We start from the raw sequence: 23,095 nt of genomic DNA, 5'->3' as shown, positions 1-23,095 counted from the left end.
TGTGTGTGTGTGTGTGTGTGTGTGTGTGTGTGTGTGTGTGTGTGTGTGTGTGTGTGTGTGTGTGTGTGTGTGTGTGTGTGTGTGTGTGTGTGTGTGTGTGTGTGTGTACGTCTGTGTCTGTGTGTATGTATGTATCTAAAACAACCACCTAATGATGCATTCGATATGGAAAACCAATGACATTGTCGTCATTGCTCGTGTCATGGCTGAGCAATTAACTGGATTGATTGCACTTGTTCAGGGCCAGAGGGCTGGGGCATTGGTGAGATTACAACAATGTTGAATTTTGGAGGTTTAACAGCACCTTAAAAGGATGTGATATTGCTTTTTTTTGTTTGTTTTTTTGAAAAATTAAACAGTAACAGGTGGCAGTTTGCCTCCTGAAAACTACTGAGGTGCCAATGAGCAAAGTACCATCACCCACAAGTTGCTCATTGGGCACAACAAAGATGTAGCTACTATCTCACGATTAGTTAGCTTTCTTTCTCCAGTTAGCCTGCTAACATTCATCTACAGCTTCGCAATCCATTATTTGCCAACACAAAGTCGTTACGTCAACACATTCATTTTTGACTACATTAGGTGCGCTTGGTTTATGATACCAATATATTTGTTTTCATATGTTTGGTATGAAGTCTGATAGTATTGTTTTATAATGGAATTTCCACGGGTTCCAGCTAGTATACTATAACACAATTAGTCATTCATCTGGCTTAAAGCAAGGATGACTCCACAAATCATTACAATCTAGGGCTTAGATTTTGGTAATTTGGGAAACTTAGATTCTAAGCATTATTAATTAGTGGCATAGGTAATAATAGATAATTTGTAATTGCTGCTCCAAGTGAATACAGTCTGAAACATACTTGAGATGATGTTATATGAGGTATATATTGAGTCCTAATTTTCTTGAGGTTCTCTTACGGTTACAATAGTTACTATAATATTGGCGATACATTTGCCTCACTCCTCCATGTAACCAGTGTCCTGAAAAAAAAAAAACACAAGTCACTCACCGTCTACAAGTCATTGAACAGTAATGTAGACTTAGGTAACCTGTTATTTGATATGTAGTCTTAGATAATGCAGTCTTAGATAACTTGTACATGACAAGATGATAAATCTCCCCATCTATATATTTGAATAAGCTCACTTGAAAACCTCACAGTGTCACGTTTTAATTCCACCCACTACCCGTCAATAAAGCAACCAACCAAACAAGCGCCCAACTAATCACGGTGCATCTGCCGAAAGGAATCACGTGAACAAGTTGGCGTAAGGCATCAGGCACCGAGGCATTTTGCTGCGGTTACACCTTTCGTCCACAAGACAATTTAGATATCCAGGATGAAAACACTGGCCAAAGTGAAGTTTCTTGAAAAAGCCGGGTATGTGTTGTTGTGTGGATGCTGTAACCGAAACTTTTTCTATCCGCGTCTCCCTGCGACAAAAAACACTATGACATTAGTGTGTGTGACGCATGTGTACATGTACACACAGGATGGACTGAATTACAACCGGCTATTTATAACAGCTCCACGTCAAAGACGCATTGATGAACATGCTTGACAGTTGGATATTTGTTCGTCTGTTTCTTTCTTTATGAATCATAAATTTTATTTATTTATTCATTAATTCATTAATTCATTCACATTCCTCGCCAAAGACGCTGACACCGGTTCTGGGTCAGACCGGGATCCGCTGCCTGCTGCTGGGAGAACTATGTGATTGGTGTGCTTGGTTTATAATACCAATACATTTGTGTTCGTATGTTTGGTATGAAGCCTGATATTATTGTTTTATCGTGGAATTTCCATGGGTTCCCACTAGTAATGATATAATGAAAATATTGAGTTTGTTATGACAACAAGCAGAAGAATGTAACTGACTTACTATTAAACATAGCTTGGTGCTATTTTATACACCAATAGTTAAATGCATCTTTAATCACTCAATCAAAGTTTGCTCAAGTTCCTGCCTCTTGCTGTTTAAAGGACAAAGCGTAAGCATGCACTCCCTGCTGATGAGTGAATCATTTGCTGTCAGCTTTTTTCATCAAGGAGCTTCAGGACAGCATAGCAGATAGAAAGACGACTAAAACTGCCCCCAATTTTGCCCATCCAGGCAACCATCTGTTTGAGAAACATTCCACTGGGAGACAGTACCGGTCCATTAACACTGTGATCACCTATCACCTCAATAGCATTTTCATCAAGTGTGCTGTCATCTTATGCAATCACTACTCTGAAGTCTCCCAAGAAAAGACATAGTGTGCATCTCCATAGTACCGGGCCTCTTCATCCCTGTCTAATAGAGATAGGATTACTGCTGCCATGCTACTTCCTGTGACCCAAGTGACAACATTTTTGAAAACTTTTAAAGTGTCATTTAAGCTTTTGTCCCAGTTTGTAATATGCCACTGTGGATTATCGTTTTGTTGTGTCAAACAAGTGCAACTTAGAAGCCATCATAAAAATACAATAATTTTTATTCTTATGCTACCCATAGCTGAAAATTATGTACTCACCTTATTCAAGACCCTTTATTGAACATTTACTGAAATTACTATCATCTTGCTCTATTCTTAAACTGTAAAAAAAAGTGCCCATTAAGTCAATAAAAGTAATGTAGCTGTATTCCATGAACTTTTATTTTACAATTGCTGATAATAATCAGGCCATAACATCATGAAAAACAAGGTTGAAGCCCTCAATCAGCATTTCGCTAAAGATCCCTGTCCCTCCAGCTTCCTTTCCCCTTGTCCCTTCTATCCTTTAAGTACCTGACTGTAAACGAAACCTTGAGTTATTGTAGTGTATCCACCAACACTAGAGTCACCTACATGTATCTAACAACTCTAAGGCACTCCATTGAGAAAGCATGATGCTGCTCCCTGTGCTACACTCATTCCCTGCTCTTCTCTTGGGTTTTCAACTGAAACATCCCTCCATCAGCTTCCGAAGCTTGCTCGCTTGTCTCAGGCTATATCTCATTATGAAAGTGTATAAAGTCCAAAATGTTTTTCCAGTCTGCTGGTCAGGCTCTATGTCAACTGCAATGAATGTCAGTTTCACAATGGAGCTGAATGTTCAAATGCCAATAGTCTGTGCAGTTGTCTGTGTGTGTCTGTGTGTGTGTGTGTGTGTGTGTGTGTGTGTGTGTGTGTGTGTGTGTGTGTACGCGCGCGCATGTGTGTGCGTGTGCATGTGCATGTGTGTGCTTGTGCATGTGTGTGTTTCCGTGGGGGGGTGTACAATGTCTGTAACAGACAGGCTGGTAGAGTGTTTGTGAAGGTATAGAATTCTGCCATGGTTTTTAAACGGTTGGTTACATCACTTTTATACATGATTAATGTTTTACTGGTATTTGATATAGTAAGTACCATGAGCAAGCTGACAATAGGACCTATGTGTTTGGGAGAACAACGCTTTGAACATTTTTAAAAGAATAGGTTAAAATTTGTGTCTTAATCTTTACTTAATCTTATCTGCTACAGTAGGCTGCTAATACATGCTACTACTTACAAGTGAGGCACACAGACCAAACTTGTTGGTAAGCTGTCAGTTTTCAATATATTTGCACAGTGAAACTATTGGAAACTTCTATAATCAATTTGGCAACTTAAGACTTGGAGAGAATTGCCTTCCTTTCATTCAGAATCCCTTTCTAGTCAGCAACATCACATTATAACTGGAGGCTGAAAACTTCAACAAGTGGGTGGATGCTGGATCCCTATAGATTGAAAATATTGATTTGCAAGTAAATGGGGCATTCAGAGAGTAGTGTAGATTTTTCCCACTGACATGTAGATGTTCAATTTTTATTTTTAAGAAAAAAAGTCCTTGCATTTTTATTCTTATTCCTCTCCTGTCTACTGTTCAATTAAGCTTAATCGAGAAGAATGAGACAAGAATATTAATCAATACATAGCCTAGTGCCACACATTATGAAGGACAGTTCCTGGGCTGTTAGTGTCTTACCTCTCACAATGAGAGCAGTTTAATATTCCGTATAAGGTTATTTTTTTTACTTAATTTTAAATTTTTTTAAAAAATATATGTCCCCAAAATGAAATTAGAAGTTTACTCTACACACAGGTTAGTAGTTACATACATTTACTGTATATATTAGTGTGTACAGGCCTGTAACACACACACACACACACACACACACACACACACACACACACACACACACACACACACACACAAGGGCTTATGGGCATGTAGGTGAGGGGGAGGTAGAGTGGCAGGCAGCTCCTTCATGGTGTGCCTCTCAGTGAGCAACTTGTAAAGGGGATGGCACCTTGCTCACACTCCAAAATGACCGGTTGGGAGCGGGAATCGAACCTCTGATCTTGGGAACATTGGATGACCCACTCTAACGCTGAGCCACTGACGCCCCTTTCCCTTGACATATCAGACGTCAAATGTACTTCGCTAAGGTCATGCTTTTTTAAATGGAGATGGTCTATTTGGGTATAGGTAGAATAGAAGATAAGACTCTCTGGAATACAAAACTGGACCTCGATTCTCTCAGAAAAATCAGTGTCACGTAAGCTGGAAGGTGTCCAGACATTTGCATTGATATGTAAACCCGCAAATGACATTCATTGGAAAAATAGCTGCAGTCGCCATTTTTCAGCATTAATTACCTTAAAATAATTTGAGACAATGAAAGTCTTCAGAAGTAAGATCTCAGTCAGAATGAATGAACATGAAAATATTTAAAATGAAATTTACAAATATGGATTACATATATATTTCATTCAATATGCCACCCATAAATACATAACATGCACATAATAGAATTATCAAACAAATTAAAGAGTAAAAACAGCATATTATGACTAAAGCTGAAGAAAGCCAAAGCATGTACTGTAATATACTACTGTCCTCATTTGGTTGGTTAGTTTGACATCAGTACTAAAGCTAAGTTCTATGAATGATTACCTTCCAGGAGGGATGGACACAATTGCCCATTGCCCATTTTTGTTGCCATGAAATCTGAGCTGATACAAGTATGTTTTCTACAAGTGGCAAGGTGAGCTGAAGGAGGTGGGAGGCAGTGAGGGTAAGGGTGACCTTGCATCTTTTCTAGCTATTTAATGCCAGAGTGTAATTATTCAAGACAAAGAGGTTTGAAGCCAAAGTAAGTAGGAAGGTTGGAGTTCAACTTTGATAGATGGCAGTACATTACATTAATTTCTGCCACCATATTTCTCACTTCTATCAGGTATTGTCAAAAGTGGTAAACAGCTGCATTTGCAGGGAACAAAACATTTCAGTTACAAATATGATCTGGAGTTCAATTACAGCACATTTAATGGTAAAATTGCACAAACAACAAATGTGTTAACAGAGTTCTCAAAAAGCACTAATTGTTCACAATGAGAACACTGAATTATAGTACAAATAATTAGAATTCATTTGTAGCTTATTTACCCCAAAATAAACCTCAATATAAAATCTGGAAATTATAATTATAATTTCAAAAGAAAGTGTATTTCCATTCAGAGGACTGCATAGCTATCTTCACTATATTCTGTTCTGCAGTTAGACTAACATCCTCACCACTTTGCTTCATCTCTCCCTTCAGCCTTGTCTTTTGGCTATCTTTATCCCTGCCCCAGGCATTTTTCTGTTGTATGGCTCAGAGGCAGTACTTCTGAAAATATACACTGAGCCTCAGATGCAGCGTGGGCTTTTTTTCTCATACATTTAGGTGCAGACAATGAAATTATTTGTTGAAGTTGAGGCTGAAAATGTTGGAGTATCCAGCTTTAGGGATCTGAACTTTAATTTAGGAAGTGAAACCTTATATAGGAAAATCAAATATGTCAGGCACAAGCCCATCATTATTGTTCCTGACTACCTATTGTAGTCAGGATCACCGATTGTCTCATTTTCTGATGAGACAAATGTTTTGCCTACAGTTAGTTATTCGCCTTGCAGGTCACAGGTTTGTTTGGGCCTATTTCAGCTGGTTAAAGGTGAGAGGCAAGGTAAACCCTTGATGAGATGCCAGTTCATTGCATGGACACATGGAATATAAACAAACAGTCACACCTACAAACAGTGGAATTAATTCACCTGCCAGATACGAGTGCTCCTCAGAGCACGTGATGCTGCCTTCAGATCTGGCGACAGATCTCTCTACAGGTCTGCTCAAGCACAGCTGAAGAGGGGCATAAAGGAGGCCAAATCAGACCATAAGGCAAAAATAGAGTGCTACCTGTCCAGCAACAACATTCGGGAGTTGTGGATGGGCAACCAGGATATCAAGAACTTCAGAGGATGCTCTTCTACATCAGCAGAAGACCTGAGTGCGTCGCTGGCAGAGGACCTGAACTGCTTCTTTGAAGATCAAAACAGTACTCCTCAGCCACAACACTACTTATCAGCCCCTGTCCTACCCCCTCACCCACCCAGTTCTCGCACGCTCACCGTCAGTGAGTATGAGGTCAGACGGGTGCTCCTGGCAGTGAACTCCAAAAAGGCTGCTGGCCTACTGTAGATGGAGTTCAAGGCAGGGTGCTAAAAGCGTGTGCCTCCCAGCTCACACCCATCTTCACCAGGATCTTCAACCTCTCCCTGGCCCAAGCCGTCATCCCACCCTGCCTGAAATCCGCAACTTATCCCAATACCCAAAAAGACGCCAGCCACCACCACTATCGCCCTGTAACCCGGTAATCACCAAGTGTTTCGAGAGATTAGTCCTCCAGCACATCAAAGACTTTCTCCCCTCTGGCTTCGACACACACCTGTTTGCTTACTGGGCAAACAGATCCACTGAGGACACCATCGCCATACTCCATTCAGCGCTGTCACACCTGGAGCAGCAGCAGAGCTATGTCCGCATGATGTTCATGGATTATAGTTCTGCATTCAACACTATAATCCCAGACATCCTCAACAACCAACTCTTCACCCTTGGTCTTCCCCCTCTCACATGTGCCTGGATAAAGGACTTCCTGACAAACCGACCCCTGACTGTGAGACTTGGCCCCCACCTCTTCACCACATGGACACTGAGCACCGGCTCCCCACAGGGCTGCCTGCTGAGCCCCCTATTGTACTGTCTCTACACCCACGACTGCCGCCCGACCCAGGACAGCAACTTGATAGTCAAGTTTGCTGACAACACTACAGTGGTCGGTCTCATCTCTGGGGGTGACGAGACAGCCTACAGAGAGGAGGTACGGAAGTTGGTAGTCTGTTCAGAGCATAACCTGGCTCTGAACACCAACAAAACCAAAGAGCTCATCATTGACTTCAGGAGGCTCAGCACTGACCCAGCCCCACTGTACTTCAATGGTGAGTGTGTGGAGAGGATCCAAAACTTCCGGTTCCTTGGCGTCCTCATCTCCTCTGATATCTCCTGGTCGGATAACACCACTGCCATCATCAAGACGGCACAGCAGCGGCTCCATCTCCTGAGGGTTCTAAAAAAATACAACCTGAACCCTCCCTGCTGCTGGCCTTCTACCGCTCATCCGTCCAAAGCCTGCTGACCTACTGCATCAAAGTATGGTACTGCAGCTGCACCATGGTGGACACGAAGAGGCTCCAGAGAGTCATGAAGGCGGCCTATGAAGATCATTGGCTGCTCTCTGCCCTCCCTGTCGGAGATCTACTCCTCACGCTGTCTCAGCAAAGCAAACAACATAGTAAAGGACAAATCCCACCCTGGTTCAGGCCTGTTTGACCTGCTGCCCTCAGGCAGTTGATACAGGTCCATCAAATCAAGAACTAACAGGTTCCACAACAGCTTCTTCCCGAAAGCCATTACACTGCTTAACTCAAACACACACTGATACAACCCCCCCGCCGAACGACACACACACACTCACACACACACACACACACACACACACACACACACACACACACACACACACACACACACACACACACACACACACACACACACATTTCCCAATGTGCAATTCCACATTGGGGACATGCAATATGCCGTGCTGGGCATGGCACTTCTTGTAATTCGATGTATACACCTGTAAATAATCGTTATTTAGCGTAACATTTGTATATACTTGTATTTTGTATCTATTCTAACTCTTTTTACTGTTAAATCATTGCACTGTGAGGAGTTGCCCAAATCTTATTGTACTATGTATAGTGACAATAAAGGCTTTCTATTCTATTCTGTCTAAGCTGCATTATTTTGAAGGTGTGAGGAAGCTTCAGAACCTAGAGAGAAGTCACTCAGACAGGGGGAGAACATGTCACAACGACAGGAAACAGACCTGGAACCTTCTGCGAGGCAACAGCACTATCCACTGCGTCACCGTGCTGTCCGTATCATACAGACCCTTTCCGGTTTGGGATGCAATGTCCTGTGCGGATAAAATCCAAGGCCATTGCAACAGTCTACCAGAATGTTTAAGAGGACTTCATGATTCTCTCTGCTGAGGATCTGTATGGAAATGTAAATTTAATCTTCTAGCAGGACCTGGTCTCTGCCCAAACCGCCAGAAACACCAAAACCTGGTTTGACTTGGTGTGACTGTGTCATCACAGTGCTTGACTGGCCAGCCAACATGCCAGACTTAAACCCCTTTGAGAATTGTTGGGGTATTATCAAGAGAAAAATGAGGGGCACCAGGCACCAAAACAAAGAAGAGTTGACAGCAAGCATCAACAAAATCTAGTTTGCTTCAACATCAGGGCGCATCAAGGCAGTGATTAAGGGAAAGGGATTCCCAACCAAGTACTGAAGATTGACATATCATTTTGAAAGTACCATATTTGATATATTTGGTGTGATTTGGAATTTACGTACTGTATATATTCTATAGTCCCTTAGATTTACTTGTATATTCCTGTACAACACTCTTCTGTTTTATTTCTTACCCTCTCTGATTTTTTGCTTCAATCTTTTTTTCTTTCTCACAGCCACAGTCTTCACATTCGTGGAGTCTCCAGAGAGTTCTGAACATTCATTCATTCCTCTTCCAACCCCATTAATCCTCTAACACAGGTCGCGGGGGAGCCGGTGCCTATCCCGGCAGTCTCAGGGCGTGAGGCAGGGGACACTCCAGGCACGACACCAGTGTACCGCGGAGCCACATAGAAACAAACAATCATTCACATTCCTACGGTCAATTTGGGACCGGCCAATCAACCTGAAGCGCATACTTTTGGAGGTGGGAGGTAGCCGGAGAACCCGGAGAGAACCCACGCAGACACGTGGAGAACTCTGCACAGAGCGGGACTCGAACCCGGGTCCGCCGTGTTGTGAGGCGGCAGCGCTAACCACTGCGCCACCGTGCCGCCCTGAGTTCTGAACAAACATTTAAAAATACCATTATGTAAAGGAAATTCCTTTTTTACAAATGTTCTCATTTAATCTAATCCTGTTTTAATATATGTTTCCTTGTGCTATTTACTACCCCAGGAAATACGAGTCAACATGTAAGAGCATGTTGCCACAGTAACCAGAACACTGAAGCGCGGAAACAAAATTCCCTTTACCGTGTTATTAATAAATGACCTTGCACATGACATTGCAAGCATCATTGTATGCATACACGAAACATGGTACATAAGGTGAACAATAAACATCCATCCATCTTTAATAACTGTCTTTTTTAAGCCTATCCCAGCTGACTAAGAGGGCGGGGTACTTCCCAGATGCATCACCAGCACATATGTTTCAACTTCCATCTCCAAAATCCTCCACATACTGTATATGAACAAAACTCTGTGGTCACATCCTTTTGGAAAATGTTCCAACCATTTTCAGCATTTTTTTTATTTACTTACCTTTCCGCCTTTTACTCTGCTACAACAAATCTTTGATCTATTTAAATCTCTGTTCCTACCATCTCTTTGTTTTGCTTTATCTGTTTTGTCTCACATGCTCACATTTAGCTATATCCTTTTTCTTTCTTTCTCTCTGAACATTTTTACTCATGAACCTTGTAGATAACTTATGTTTGATTCGAAAGAATTTCACTTTATCATAAATGATCCAACATCTGTTTCAGCATTTTGTTGGGTATTTTAACATCCTGTCTAACGTTCAAGTCTTTCCCACTGGTGACATCCATTCATTTCCTATGCGTCCATAGTAGTTTCGTAGTCTTTCACGTCTATCTCTAGAAACCGTGTCTTTCCTCCACTCTTCTTCTTTCAACTTGAAGTAAGTATTTTTCATTTGGCCAGAAAATCCCAGATGTAATCCTTCCCACTCTCAGTCTCCGTTTGATATATTTCCACATGAAGCAGACCCTCAATTGAGTTTGCAGAGACATCATATATGCAGTAGAGCTTTGTCTATGACTAGTCTCCTGAAAGGTGAAAGCTTGATATTTAATTTTTTAGTGTTTTTGAGTGTGTTTCCTCTTGTCTTTAAAAATCTCATCCTATATGGGAGTGCTTTCCGAATGTTTCCTTCCTTGAAAGACAAAGGGCCGGATGCACAGAAAATGGTATACTTTTGGTATAAACCCGTGAGATCAGTGGTTGGCATTTTCACACTTGTTTCACATGGGTCTTATCTAGACCAATATTATCAACAAGAAGAAAGTCGATTTTGATGTATGACATTTGGTTTTATGCTATTTGCCCGTCAGATTTTTGCCATTTTGCACAGGGACAAGGACAATGCAACAACTATGGACTACACTATGTATAAAAGGGTCCCTTTGAAAAACTGCTACTATTTAACTTAAAATTACAGAATCCATGATCTACAATACACTCAGCATATAGCTAATGAACAACAGACAAGAAGGACTAAGCCAACACACAACTGCTGTAACTGTTTCTGTGGCACTGATGTTGTTTATGTAGATACATTTTGTGCTTTTATACTTGTTAACAACATTTATATAATTTTGTCATTTGTATCCATTTCTGTTTTCTTTTGTTTTTTGTCTATATGTTTTTTTTTTCCTCCTCATAGATCACAATTTCAAAAATGTCTCTTTTGTTTCGCAATGACCATTTTACAATTTTACCCCATTGGCCTTCCTGTCACTGGCTAAAAGCAAAGAAAAGCATATCATCCTAATATCTTCTTCTCCTTTCGACTTTTCCCTTTAGGGGTCGCCATAGCTAATCAGTTGCTTCCATCTAACCCTGCCTTCTACATCCTCCTCTCTCACACCAACTAACCTCATGTCCTCTTTCACTACATCCGTAAACCTCCTCTTTCGTTTTCCTCTACGCTTCCTGCTTGGCAGTTCGAAACTCGGCATCTTTCTACCAGTAAATTCATTATCTCTCCTCTGAACATGTCCAAACCATTTCAGTCTGTGCCTCTCTGACTTTATCTCCATAACCCCTAACATGTGCTGTCCCTCTGATGTACTCATTCCTGATTCTATCGATCCTGGTCACTACCAAAGAGAACCTCCGCATCTTCATTTCTGCTACCTCCAGCTCTGTCCCCTGTCTTTTCCTCAGTGACATTGTCTTCTTAGCTTTTCTATCACACGTCACACCTGACACTTTTCTCCACCTGTTCCATCCTGCATGTACACGCTTCTTCACCTCTTTTCCACACTCTCCATTGCTCTGGACTGTTGACCCTGAGTACTTAAAATCCTCCAACTTCCTGATCTCTTCTCCCTGTAAACTCACTCTTCCACATGTACTCACACAGATGTACTCTGTCTTACAGCAGCTAACCTTCATTCCTCTCCTTTCAAGGACAAACTTCCACCTCTCTAGCTTCTCCTCCACCTGCTCTAACTGCAGATCACATTGTCATTTGCAAACATCATAGTCCATGGAGATTCCTGTCTAACCTCGTCTGTCAGCCTGTCCATCACCATATAGAACAAGAAGGCGCTCAGAGCTGATCCCTGATGCAGTCCCACCTCCACCTTAAACTCCTCTGTCACACCTACAGCACACCTCATGACTGTCTTACAGTACTCATACATGTCCTGCACCGCTCTAACGTACTTCTCTGCCACTCCAGACTTCCTCATACAATACCACAGTTCCTCTCAGGGCACCCTGTCATAAGCTTTCTCCAGATCTACAAAACACAATGCAGCTCCCTCTGGCCTTCTCTGTAGTTGTCCATCAACATCCTCATAGCAAATACTGCATCTGTAATACTCTTTTGGCATGAAACCATACTGCTGCTCACAAATGCTCACTTGTGCCCTTAGTCTAGCTTCAACTCCTTTTTCCCATAACTTCATTGTATAGGTCATCAGCTTTATTCCTCTGTAGTTGCCACAACTCTGCACATCACCTTTGTTCTTAAAATGGGCAACAGCACACTTCTCCATTCCTCAGGTATCTTCTCGCTATCTAAGGTCCCTTTGAACAACTCTACTGCCACCTCTCCTAGACACTTCCATGCCTCCACAGGTATAACATCAGGACAGAGTGCCTTTCCACTCTTCATCCTCTTCAATGCCCTTCTCACTTCATCCTGACTAATCTTCGCTACTTCCTGGTCCACAACAGCCACCTCTTCTAGCCTTTGTTCTCCATCATTTTCTTCGTTGATCAACTCTTCAAAGTACTCTTTCCATCTTACCATGACACTACTGGCACCTGTTCCATCCCTATCCTTGATCACCCTAACTTGCTGCACGTCCTTCCCATCTCTGTCTCTCTGTCTTGCCAACCTGTATATCCATATCTCCCTCCTTACTGTCCAACTTAGCATACAAGTCATCATAAGCCCCTTGTTTGGCCTTTGCAATCTCTGCTTTCACCTTAAGCTGCATCTCCCTGTACTTTTGTTTACTCTCCTTAGCCCTCTCAGTGTCCGACTTCTTCTTAGCTAACCTTGTTCTCTGTATACACTCCTGTGCCTCCTCATTCCTCCACCAAGTTTCCTTATCTACTTTCCTTCCAGATGACACACCAAGTACTCTCCTACCTGTCTCCCTGATCACTTTAGCTGTAGTTGTCCAGTCATCTGAAAGTCCCTCCTGACCACCCAGATCCTGTCTTAACTCCTTCCTAAAAGTCATGCAACACTCTTCCTTTTTCAGCTTCCACCATTTCGTCTTCTGTTTTTGTCCTCTTCATCTTCCTCACCACCAGAGTCATCCTACACACCACCATCCTACGCTGTTTGGCTACACTACTACTTTGCAGTCACTGATCTCCTTCAGACTACACTGTTTACACAAGATGTAGTCTGCCTGTGTGCTCTTACCTCCACTCTTATAGGTCGTTCCTGCCTCTTCTGAAAGAAAGTATTCACTACAGCCATGTCCATCCTTTTTGCAAACTCAAGCACCATCTGTCCTTCTGCATCCCAACCCTGCTTAGCAAACCTGCCCATCACCTCCTAATTTCCTGCACCGACATGTCCATTTAAGTTTGCACAAATGACAACTCCCTCACTTCTAGAAATGCCCTGCATCGCTTCATCAAAATCCAACCAGAATTTCTCCTTCATATCCAGCTCACATCCTATCTGTGGAGCACACCCACTAACAACATTGAACATCACACTTTCGATTTCTAGCATCAGACTCATCACTCTATTTGACACTCTCTTTACCTCCAGGACATTCCTAACAAACTCCTCCTTCAAGATAACTCCGACTCCATTTATTTTCCTATCTACCATTCCTATCTACCTATTTACCATGATAGAACAACTTGAATCCTGCTCCTTCTAACCTTGCTACCTTTCCACCTGGTCTCCTGCACACACAGTTTGTCTACCTTCCTCCTCTGCATCATGTCAACTGATTCTCTACCTTTTACTGTCATAGTGCCAACACTCAATGTCCTTACTCTCAGTCCTATACTCTTGGCGTTCATCTTCTCTCTCTTCTATGAACACACTTTCCTCCTCGCTTTCTTCAACCAACAGTAGTCCAATTTCCACTGGCGTCCTGTAGGTGAACTGCACTGATGGCAGCCATTATTAACCTCTGCCTCGACCTATCCGGTATGGAAGTCATAGGTTTGATCTGCATGTTTGATTTGGCAAAAGTTTTACATCGGATGCACTTCCTGACACAGCCCTCTCTGTTTATCCGGGCTTTGGACCAGCACAATAAGACACTGTCTTGTGCCCTCTTGCAGCTACATTCAAATCATCCTCATGTCAACAATGTAATTACAGCTAAGTGGTACTTTCATATTTGGTCAGTGAGCCCACTGCTGCCGTGGTTCTGGCTGGATTATAAGCAAGGTGACTCCTTGGCATGCAGCACCTTGTCATTCACATTTTAATATACAGTATATCATGTTTTTACAAGTTGAGCTCAAAACACCTGGGGAAAGAATAAAAAGGCATGAAGTGGGACTCAGAAAAAGAAAGGCAAAAATAAAAGTAAGATAAGAAGGAAGAGAGAAATAATGGAGAGAAAACGTGCGTTCTCTGTACCCGGAGTGCACCAGTAGAGCTGAAAATAGGGATTGGAACAGCAGCTCTATTGCATCATTTGAGGGGACACACTAGGCTGTCTGTTCTCTAAAGAACTCTCCTTGTACAGAGGTGAGTTCTATTGGGGATGTTGCTATCATCTTTAAAGGCCATCTCTGTCTCTCTCCATCAGTGTTCTCTCTCTCCTTCTCTCTCTTCAAACCATGCTCTCTTTCTCTCTGTCCATGCATGTTCTCTCAGTCTCGCTCTCTCTCTCCCCCCCCCCTCTCTCTTTGTCTCTGTCTTTCCCTCCTTTGCATTTTTTGCTCTCTCCATTCCCCCTTTCAATGGGAAGAGAGGCCATTAGGGAACAATGGTGATATCTTTAAAAGGCCTTCTGTGGCTGCAAGAACAGCACAGCCAAAAACTCTTTGGATGCACGCGGTGACTCGCTGGTTATGGAGCTTAGTGGAGATAGAGAGATGTAAGTGGGATACAGTAAATGAGTTTTTGTGAGCATGCATTCTATATTTGTGCATTTTCAGTCTAGCATATGAACTATACTACATTTAGCGTTATATTCTGGATTTAAATTGGATGAATTGTCTATCAAAGGAAGACATGGTGTTTCTGGTTTCAGTCTTGATTAAGGTTGGGTTTGTGAAAGAAAAAAACCCCTTTTACAAGGGATGAATATATTTACGGGTGATTTACATGAAATTTTAAAGAAGTTTTTTTCTGAATGTAAAATGAAGTCTTTTACAGGAGCGGAGAATTTTTGGTTTAGAGGGAAAATAATCAGGATTCATATCATTTGCTTCAGATTTGTGTACATAAAAAGGTAATTCCCTAAAGATAAGTGTCTTTTTCATCAACTTGGAGTCAAGAATATCAAGTACACATCCAAGCAGATGCATCCTAAAATTTAGTCTGTGATTAAGAAAAGATGTCTGTCAAGACATGTCTGTGTGACGTGATTTATTTTTGTGTATTTAAAGGGGTCCTATAATGAAAAACATTTCTTTTCAGGTCTCTCTATATACATAGTGGTCTTCCCTAACCGACCAAATCCTGGAATCTGGAAAACACTTCCTGCATCAATAGATATTTGGAATCTTTTGTTTTCATGGCTGGACAGAATCAAAAACAATCGGATTTGCAAAAGCGCCATGTGTGACTTCACAAGCGGGGCATAATTAACCTATCCTGAGTCATGTTTGATTGTCCACCTGGATATGGGCGTTGTCATCCCTGAGGGGGAGTTTGTTCAGGCTACGGTAGTGGTGTGTGGTAACGACATGGCTCAGAGGTACACACTGAAAGTTCCTCACAAACTTCTTAAATCAGCTAGCATTTGGCTAACTAGTTATCCCCGCTTCAGTCGTGTGTGTGTGTGCGCACTTGTCTGTGATTCTTGATCAGGCTACAGTACCAGTGCATGATAATGACCTGGCTCAGAGCTACACACTGAAAGTATTTCAAAAGTTGTTGAAACCAGCTAGCATTTGACTAACTAGTTAGGTCGACTTCAGTTATGTGTGTGTGTGTGTGTGTGTGTGTGTGTGTGTGTGTGTGTGTGTGTGTGTGTGTGTGTGTGTGTGCATGCGCTTGTGTGTGTGTGTGTGTGTGTGTGCATGCGCTTGTGTGTGTGTGTGGACCATGATCAGGCTACTGCCAATGTGTGATAACACACACACACACACGAGAATACATGAGAAAAACTTACTCATAAAATCCCACGTTTCATTAGTTTGCGTTAGCTTAGCTCCTCCCTGTACAAGATTGTGCGGGAACTAACCAACTCCAGGAGCAGCTCTATTGTGCCAATCAGGAGCAAGGATGGTAGGATAATCCTAAACGACAAGGAGCAAGAAGCAAGATGGGTGGAACACTTCAGGGAGGTTCTTAACCAACCAATGCCTCCCATGCTCTTCAATTTCTCGATGAGATAGCTGCCGAGTCGTTGAAGCATGGCCAAGATGCTGTTGTGGAGAGCCTTACCTATCTGTTAAACCTGATTTGGCATGGTGAAGAGGTTCCTGCCGACTGGAGACGTGGGGTCATTGTCACGCTGCCTAAGAAGGGAAACCTCGCAGACAGCAATAACTGGCGGGGCATTACACTGCTGGCAATCCCCGGCAAGGTATTCTGCAGTGTTATGCTCCATCGCCTTAAAGACAAAGTGGATAACATCTTGAGGGAAGAGCAAGCCGGCTTCAGGAAGGGAAGGTCTTGCTCCGAACAGATCCTTACTCTTCAAAACATCATAGAGCAGTGCCAAGAACTTCAGATACCACTCATGATCAACTATATTGATTTCAAGAAAGCATTTGACAGCATCCATCGGGATTCACTGTGGCAGATCGTCCAGCTATATGGTGTACCCCTCAAGTACATCAACATCTTCAGGTCATTGTTCCACAACTCTACTTGTCGTGTCAAAACCAACAGTGGCACAACTGATGATTTCGACATTCTCACTAGTGTAAGACAGGGTTGTGTTCTGTCACCTCTGCTCTTCATCATAGCTATTGACTTTGTGATGAGGAAGTCCATCACGGGGGCAAACGTTGGTATCAAGTGGGGAGGGGGCAGACTAGCTGACCTGGACGTTGCAGATGATTTGGCTCTCCTAAGTCACACCCAGCCCGCACTCCAGGAGTTGACCAACAATCTGCATGAGCATGGAGTTAAGGTCGGTATACGAATAAGCCAGGAAAAGACCAAGGCCATTGCCATCAGACAGCACCAACACCTTCAACCACTCACTCTACACCAATACGACATAGAGTACATTGACAACTTCACATATCTTGGGAGTAACATCTCAAATACAGGTGATGTGGAGAAAGACGTCAATAGTAGACTTGGTAAAGCTGCTCATCGAAAGCCATCACTACGGCTACCAAGCTATGCCTCCATATGTCAGTGGTCATCCCAACAGGGATTTACGCCTGTGAGACATGGATGAAAACAGCCAAGATTACTAACAAGTCTTCCATCGGCGTTGCCTCAGATCCATCCTGGGGATCTCATGGAGAGACCACATCACCAACGAGGAGGTGATGAGGAGGGCAGGGGTAGCTGCATTGACATCGTCTCTGACAGGAGAAGGAGAATGATTGGCCACGTACTCCGACTGCCAAGAGAGAGACCGGCAAGTGTGTCCATGGACTGGATGCCAGAGGGTGGAAAGAGGAAGAGATGGAGGCAAAAGAAGATGTGGAGACAAGACTGCCAAAGAAGACCTAAGTGAGATGGGTGTCAGCTGGCATGGAGCAAGAAGGGTCACCAGAGACCTGAGCAATTGGAGGAGACTCTTCGCCCAATGTTCCAAATAGGAACGGCTGGAACTAACTAACTAACTAGCTCCTGTTATCCATGATCTCTCATTGTCCATGACGATTGTTGGAAAACATCTTTAATTATGCCACTGGTCGGTCTCATCGTGTTTACAAGAGCTTCGAGTCTTTGTTCAGCAGACTGAGAAAGCACATTTGCGCCAAATAATCAACCGTTATATCATGAGAAACAAGACTGCAAACATGAGAAAAATTAGAGCAAAATACTCAGCAGCGAAGTTACTGAAAGTTAAAAAAGTTCCAGACTATGGCGATCTATTGATCTGTAATGCGGGTGCACATAAACGAAACAAAAACGCACATCATCGCAGAAAGCTCACAGGAACGCCCATTAACACCGAGCATTTCAGAATGGAAGTGTACATGTACCACCGCTGTATCCGCCATAGCGGGTCACGGGGAGCTGGAGCCTATCCCAGCTGACATAGGGTGTGAGACGGGGGACATTTTCAGTGATTTCAAGCATTTTATATGTCATGGTAAAGAATATTAAGTAATGAATGGATATGGTGGTGTGCACTATGAAAGAATAATCTAAAGTAAAACTAGTAAAACGTTTACTCTATTTGTAATTCATCAGTGAATCAGACTGGGTGAAAACTACTTTTGCTAGAATTCTTCAGCATGGATTTAATTATGGTATATATCAAGCTGACTTTTGAGGAAATGTGAGACTACATTTCCAGAATGGCAGTACTAGCCACTATTCAATATCGCTCCAAGACAAACTGCTTGCTAGATCCAACTCGTTAGAACATACTTTCATGTCATATTCAATACACATGCATAAAATGCTTTGATGTCGAGGCAGATTGACTTTGAGCTTGAGAATCCATTGCAAAACAATTCCACCATAGTTATGTCATTGGAGATCAATGCACACAATATATTCATTGTGTTAATTGACTGCAATGAGTGAATGAAGGCCCATTATAGTTTCAAGGGTAAAATCAATTCTGACTGCCCAAAGGCAAGAAAAAAAAAAAAGCACTGCTCTCTACTGTCTGAAACGGAATGTGTAATATTTCCATCCACCCAGCAATGATTGATGTCACAATTTGTGTTTTGGATAAATTATATCAACATTGAAAATACGCAGTAAAGGTGTTGTGGAACCATAAGACCTACAATATGGTAAGTGCTAATGAGACCGATCTGAACCCCGGATAAAATGGTGTACTCTAAAATGGTATGAGCTCTCTGAGAGTTAAGATAATGTTTGTGACAACACTTAACATCTACGTAACTGTAACAGTAACATCTACGTAACCTACATGTGATGATACTACTTAACAAAATAATCAACGAAGTTGGGGTTAGTAAGATTCAATGTGCATCAAAAGCACAAGTAATATAGAAGAAGGCAGCTAAGAATTTTAAGAAAGAAAAAAGTACATCTTAAAAGGGTCATTGGTTGTTGCTAGTCGAATGTTGGAGTTAATGGGCCGGAATGAAGGAGGCGGAGAGACAGAGTAAGACACAGAAGCAGGGTGAAGTGAGACAGACCTGATCTGCCACTAGAATAAAAATTAGTAAAAATAAATATTCAAAGGTGAGTCTCTGTTTTTTGTAATATTGCATAAAATGTTCATGTCTGACTGCATGTCTGTGCTTGGCAATGGAGAGGCCAAGTCAGGTTTTCGGCTTTACAGTAAATCTCTCAGTTTTCTAACATCTAGCATGTTGAGAAACCATTTGGTAGTGATCAAACTTACACTCATGTCATTGATCGTTATCTCTATTACAGTGACTCATGTGTAGTTTAAATGAACATGAATGTCAATGATTGCTTTGTCAGTTGTGTCCTTACCAAAATCAGAATCATAAAAGAGGATGAACTTCTGCCAGCTGTATTCAGACACCACTTGCATGATAACCTCATTAAGATAGACAGGTGGCCGGACCATTAGGGTATAGTCATCTGCTCCAGGGAGGCGACTGGTTAGTGGACAGGAAGAGCGGGGTGTTCCTGCTGGGGAGCGCTGGATGAAGAGGTGGGGAATGTGCATGGCATCGGCCAGAGTCTGAAGGCTGCCCGCTGACATACAGCCGATTGAACTGACCAGAGCCAGAATGCCGCGATTCATCAGCTCACAGGCTAAAGAGAGGTAGAAAGAAGGAGAAAACACAAAAAAGAGAACAGGTTAGACTTTGTTAGTGAAGGGATTATTACTCTTTGAAGCTAACAATCTTTAGTGGTAAGATAATTTTTATATACATCTGTAACAGTTGTAATCTTACCAAATATGTTTGATAAAACTTCGCCACAGTGAATCTATGTCACCTGTCACCATGCTCACCACAGACACATTCTTAGCGACCTAACAAGGTTTTACATGGAGTGAATTTTTATTTTGAGGACAAAAGACGATTTAGTCGTACACAGACTGCCTTCTAGTGACCACAAAAATAATGAGGAAACTGGATTTGGATATACAGATAACTATAAATGTATGGGAAAAGAGCCAGACCTTATAGTGGACAGACAAAACCCCATCAATGAGTCCTTAAAGCTCTGACACATAGATTGTTGTGTGTCTGCCAACACAGGCATGGCCATGGTACAAGTACACATCAAAAAGATTGTCTCATTTCATTCATTCATTTTCTTACCCGCTTACCATGGAGCTACAAACATGCACACACACACTCACTCACTCCTACGGGCAATTTGGGACCGGCCAATTAACCTTAACCACATGTTTTTGGAGGTGGGAGGAAGCAGGAGAACCCAGAGAGAACCCATGCAGACATGGGGAGAACATGCAAACTCCGCACAGAGAGAGCCTCGAACCCAGAACCGCCTTGCTGTGCAGCGGCAGTGCTACCCACTGCTCCACCACCGTGCAGCCCCTTGTCTCACTTGCTATTCAAATTAACACATAGAGTGTTCTCAGTATGTTATATAGGGTGTATAGAAAATGCTTTGATCCACTTTCCAAGTTATATTATGCAAGGTAGTGATGACAGCAGCTCCAGCTTATTTCATTCACCCTCTCACAGCAATTACTGAGTACAGTGTGCCCTCGTTCTTTGTGGTTAATGCGTTCCAGGAACCTCACACAATCAAGGAATCTGCGATTGAAATTGCAATCTATTTATCCAATTATTCACAGTAATTTTAACGTTTATGAACCCTCCTTCATACTGATATTAAACCACCTTCTATCTGTATTACCTTTTCCCACACTCTGATAGACTGTTTAAAGCACTTTTGTGCCTCACGAAAGTCCTAGACTGATGGAACAGAGCGCACTTCCGGATCCGTCAGCCAATAGAATGTGCGTACGGTATCATGTGACTGCTTACTAAAAATCTGCGATGAGGTGGAGTTGCAATCGGTGATGTGCGAATGCGCGAGGGTGCACTGTACTAAGTACAAGTACTAAGTTTCTAACTAGTGAACCAAAGCTAAGTGAAATCTTGAGCCCGGAGTGCAACAGACAATACTCAATGTCAAGTCCCATGAATGACTGACCTTATGAATGATAATAACATATAATGGAGTGTGGTATAGAAAACTAAGTACTCTTCTACATAAATGTGTATTGAAAAACATGTATTGTTACATGATTAGGTAAAAGCCACAATTTCTCTCGGACAGATGATCCACAGACCTCCAGCGGTTTGTCCTCAGCTGTCTAAATGGCCTCAGCACAAACACTATCTGTGCTTATTTTGACTCTATTTTTTTTTTACTCTTTCTCATTCCATACAAGTTAGACATCCAGTGCTGTCAAAAACAGTTCTACCACCTACCCTCTCAGCCCACGCCTCTGTTATCTCCTTCTTGTCCAAAACAGCCCCTCTGAGTGCTTACCTTTCAGCCCCAATCATTTCAAAACTACTGTCTTGCAGTGATTTTCATTTTTGTTGGCTCACAGCACCGCTGAATGTTGCATGCTGTCCTAAAATTCTGCTTCCCTCTTCTACATCCTCTCTCGTATCCCCTCTTCAAGCGCCTTCCATTCCACACACCGCATCTTTCTCACTCACCAGCTGCATTCTCCCTCCTTCTTGTTTACCCTCATGGCAACACAAGCAACCACGTATCCTCACTCCTGACGTCTTTTGAATAATGATGTCTTTATTACTTCATTTTTTTCGGAGTGCTTTGCTTCTGAGTCTGCCCCTTCATTACTTTTACCCACTTGTCCTCACAAATGTTTGCCTTAAATTCTGACATTCTCATCCCTTTTACATTCTCATCCTTGTTTTAGCCTCTAATGTGGCTTTCATTCGACACAGTGCATCCTTTACTGTTAGCTAAAAACCAGAATGTGTTAATTTTACTTCTAGTTGACTACAATCCACCGAGTCTCAAACTGCGTGTAAAACAAAAAGTACTGGATAAAAAAGTTTAAAAACAGAAAAATCAACAAAAACATATATGCAAATGCACATGCAAACACAAAAATGGTGCAGAGACAGAGCACGAAAACAAAGAACAATCTAAAATGCACAGTCTGTCTGTATATAACCCAACAAGGACTAATTTGTTGACACTGAAAAAATAAAGCCATTGAATGGAAGAGAAAAGAATAAAACGCTTAAGGAGACAGATTTGTGGTGCTGAGAAGAGCAAAATGCAGCCATGTATGTATGTATGAATGTGGAAGGGGAGGCAAACATGAAAGGTATAAAATATGACACTGTCTAACATGTCAGCTGCTTTGCACATAAACGACATCATCAACTCAGTTTCTATTTGTTTTTAAAGGATGATCTCCAATCATTTCAGATTCCAGCATTTCTCTTTTTGTCTGTACATTAAAAATGCATAAAATGGCATTTAATTGCTTTTGTTGGCTAATTTCTTTTTGTCACGGTTCGGCCTGGCAGTGCTGGTGTGTGGCAGGGAGAGGGACCAGGTTTGTGGGTGGAGCCACGGCTCCACACCTGTGGGTCCTCTCCACACCCGATACTCATTTACACCTGAACTTCTTTGGTGTTATCATCATGAGGCTTTTTAAGCCAGGTTGGATGAGAGCTCATTGCGGGTTTGTAAGCATCAACCAAGGGTTCAAGCATCAGCTACTAGAGGACAGAGAAGTACACAAATACTGCAAGCACAGGCAGACCAACTTTTGCACTGCCTGGATAGACTACCAGTAAGCCTATGATTCAATGCCACACACGGGGATACTGGAATGTCTGGAACTGTATAAGATCAACAGGACACTAAGTGAATGAATCAAGAACTCAATGGGAATGTGGAAGACAACCCTAGAGACTAACTCCAAGCCAACTGCCCAAGCTAACATCAAGTGTGGCATATACCAAGGGGATGCACTATCGCCACTGCTGTTCTGCATAGGCCTGAACCCCCTCAGACACATCATCACAAAGAGTGGCTACGGATACCGATTCCGAAGCGGGACAACAATCAGCCATCTCCTCTACATGGATGA

General features: G+C 42.3%; 1 protein-coding gene across 3 annotated transcripts in view; it reads right to left on the bottom strand.

Annotated features, from left to right (window-relative positions):
* The window catches only part of grid2 (glutamate receptor, ionotropic, delta 2), a 578,212-nt gene that overhangs the window by 240,064 nt on the left and 315,053 nt on the right, over nucleotides 1-23,095 (bottom strand). For all 3 annotated transcript variants that reach the window (XM_068310762.1, XM_068310763.1, XM_068310764.1), the window contains exon 3: nucleotides 19,495-19,782. In XM_068310762.1, coding sequence (XP_068166863.1) covers nucleotides 19,495-19,782 — 288 coding nt within the window. The remainder of the gene's footprint in view (nucleotides 1-19,494; nucleotides 19,783-23,095) is intronic.

The sequence above is a fragment of the Antennarius striatus genome, chromosome 3 (assembly GCF_040054535.1).
Source record: "Antennarius striatus isolate MH-2024 chromosome 3, ASM4005453v1, whole genome shotgun sequence".
NCBI classification, from domain to species: domain Eukaryota; kingdom Metazoa; phylum Chordata; class Actinopteri; order Lophiiformes; family Antennariidae; genus Antennarius; species Antennarius striatus.
This window is presented reverse-complemented; position numbering and strand designations above follow the sequence as displayed.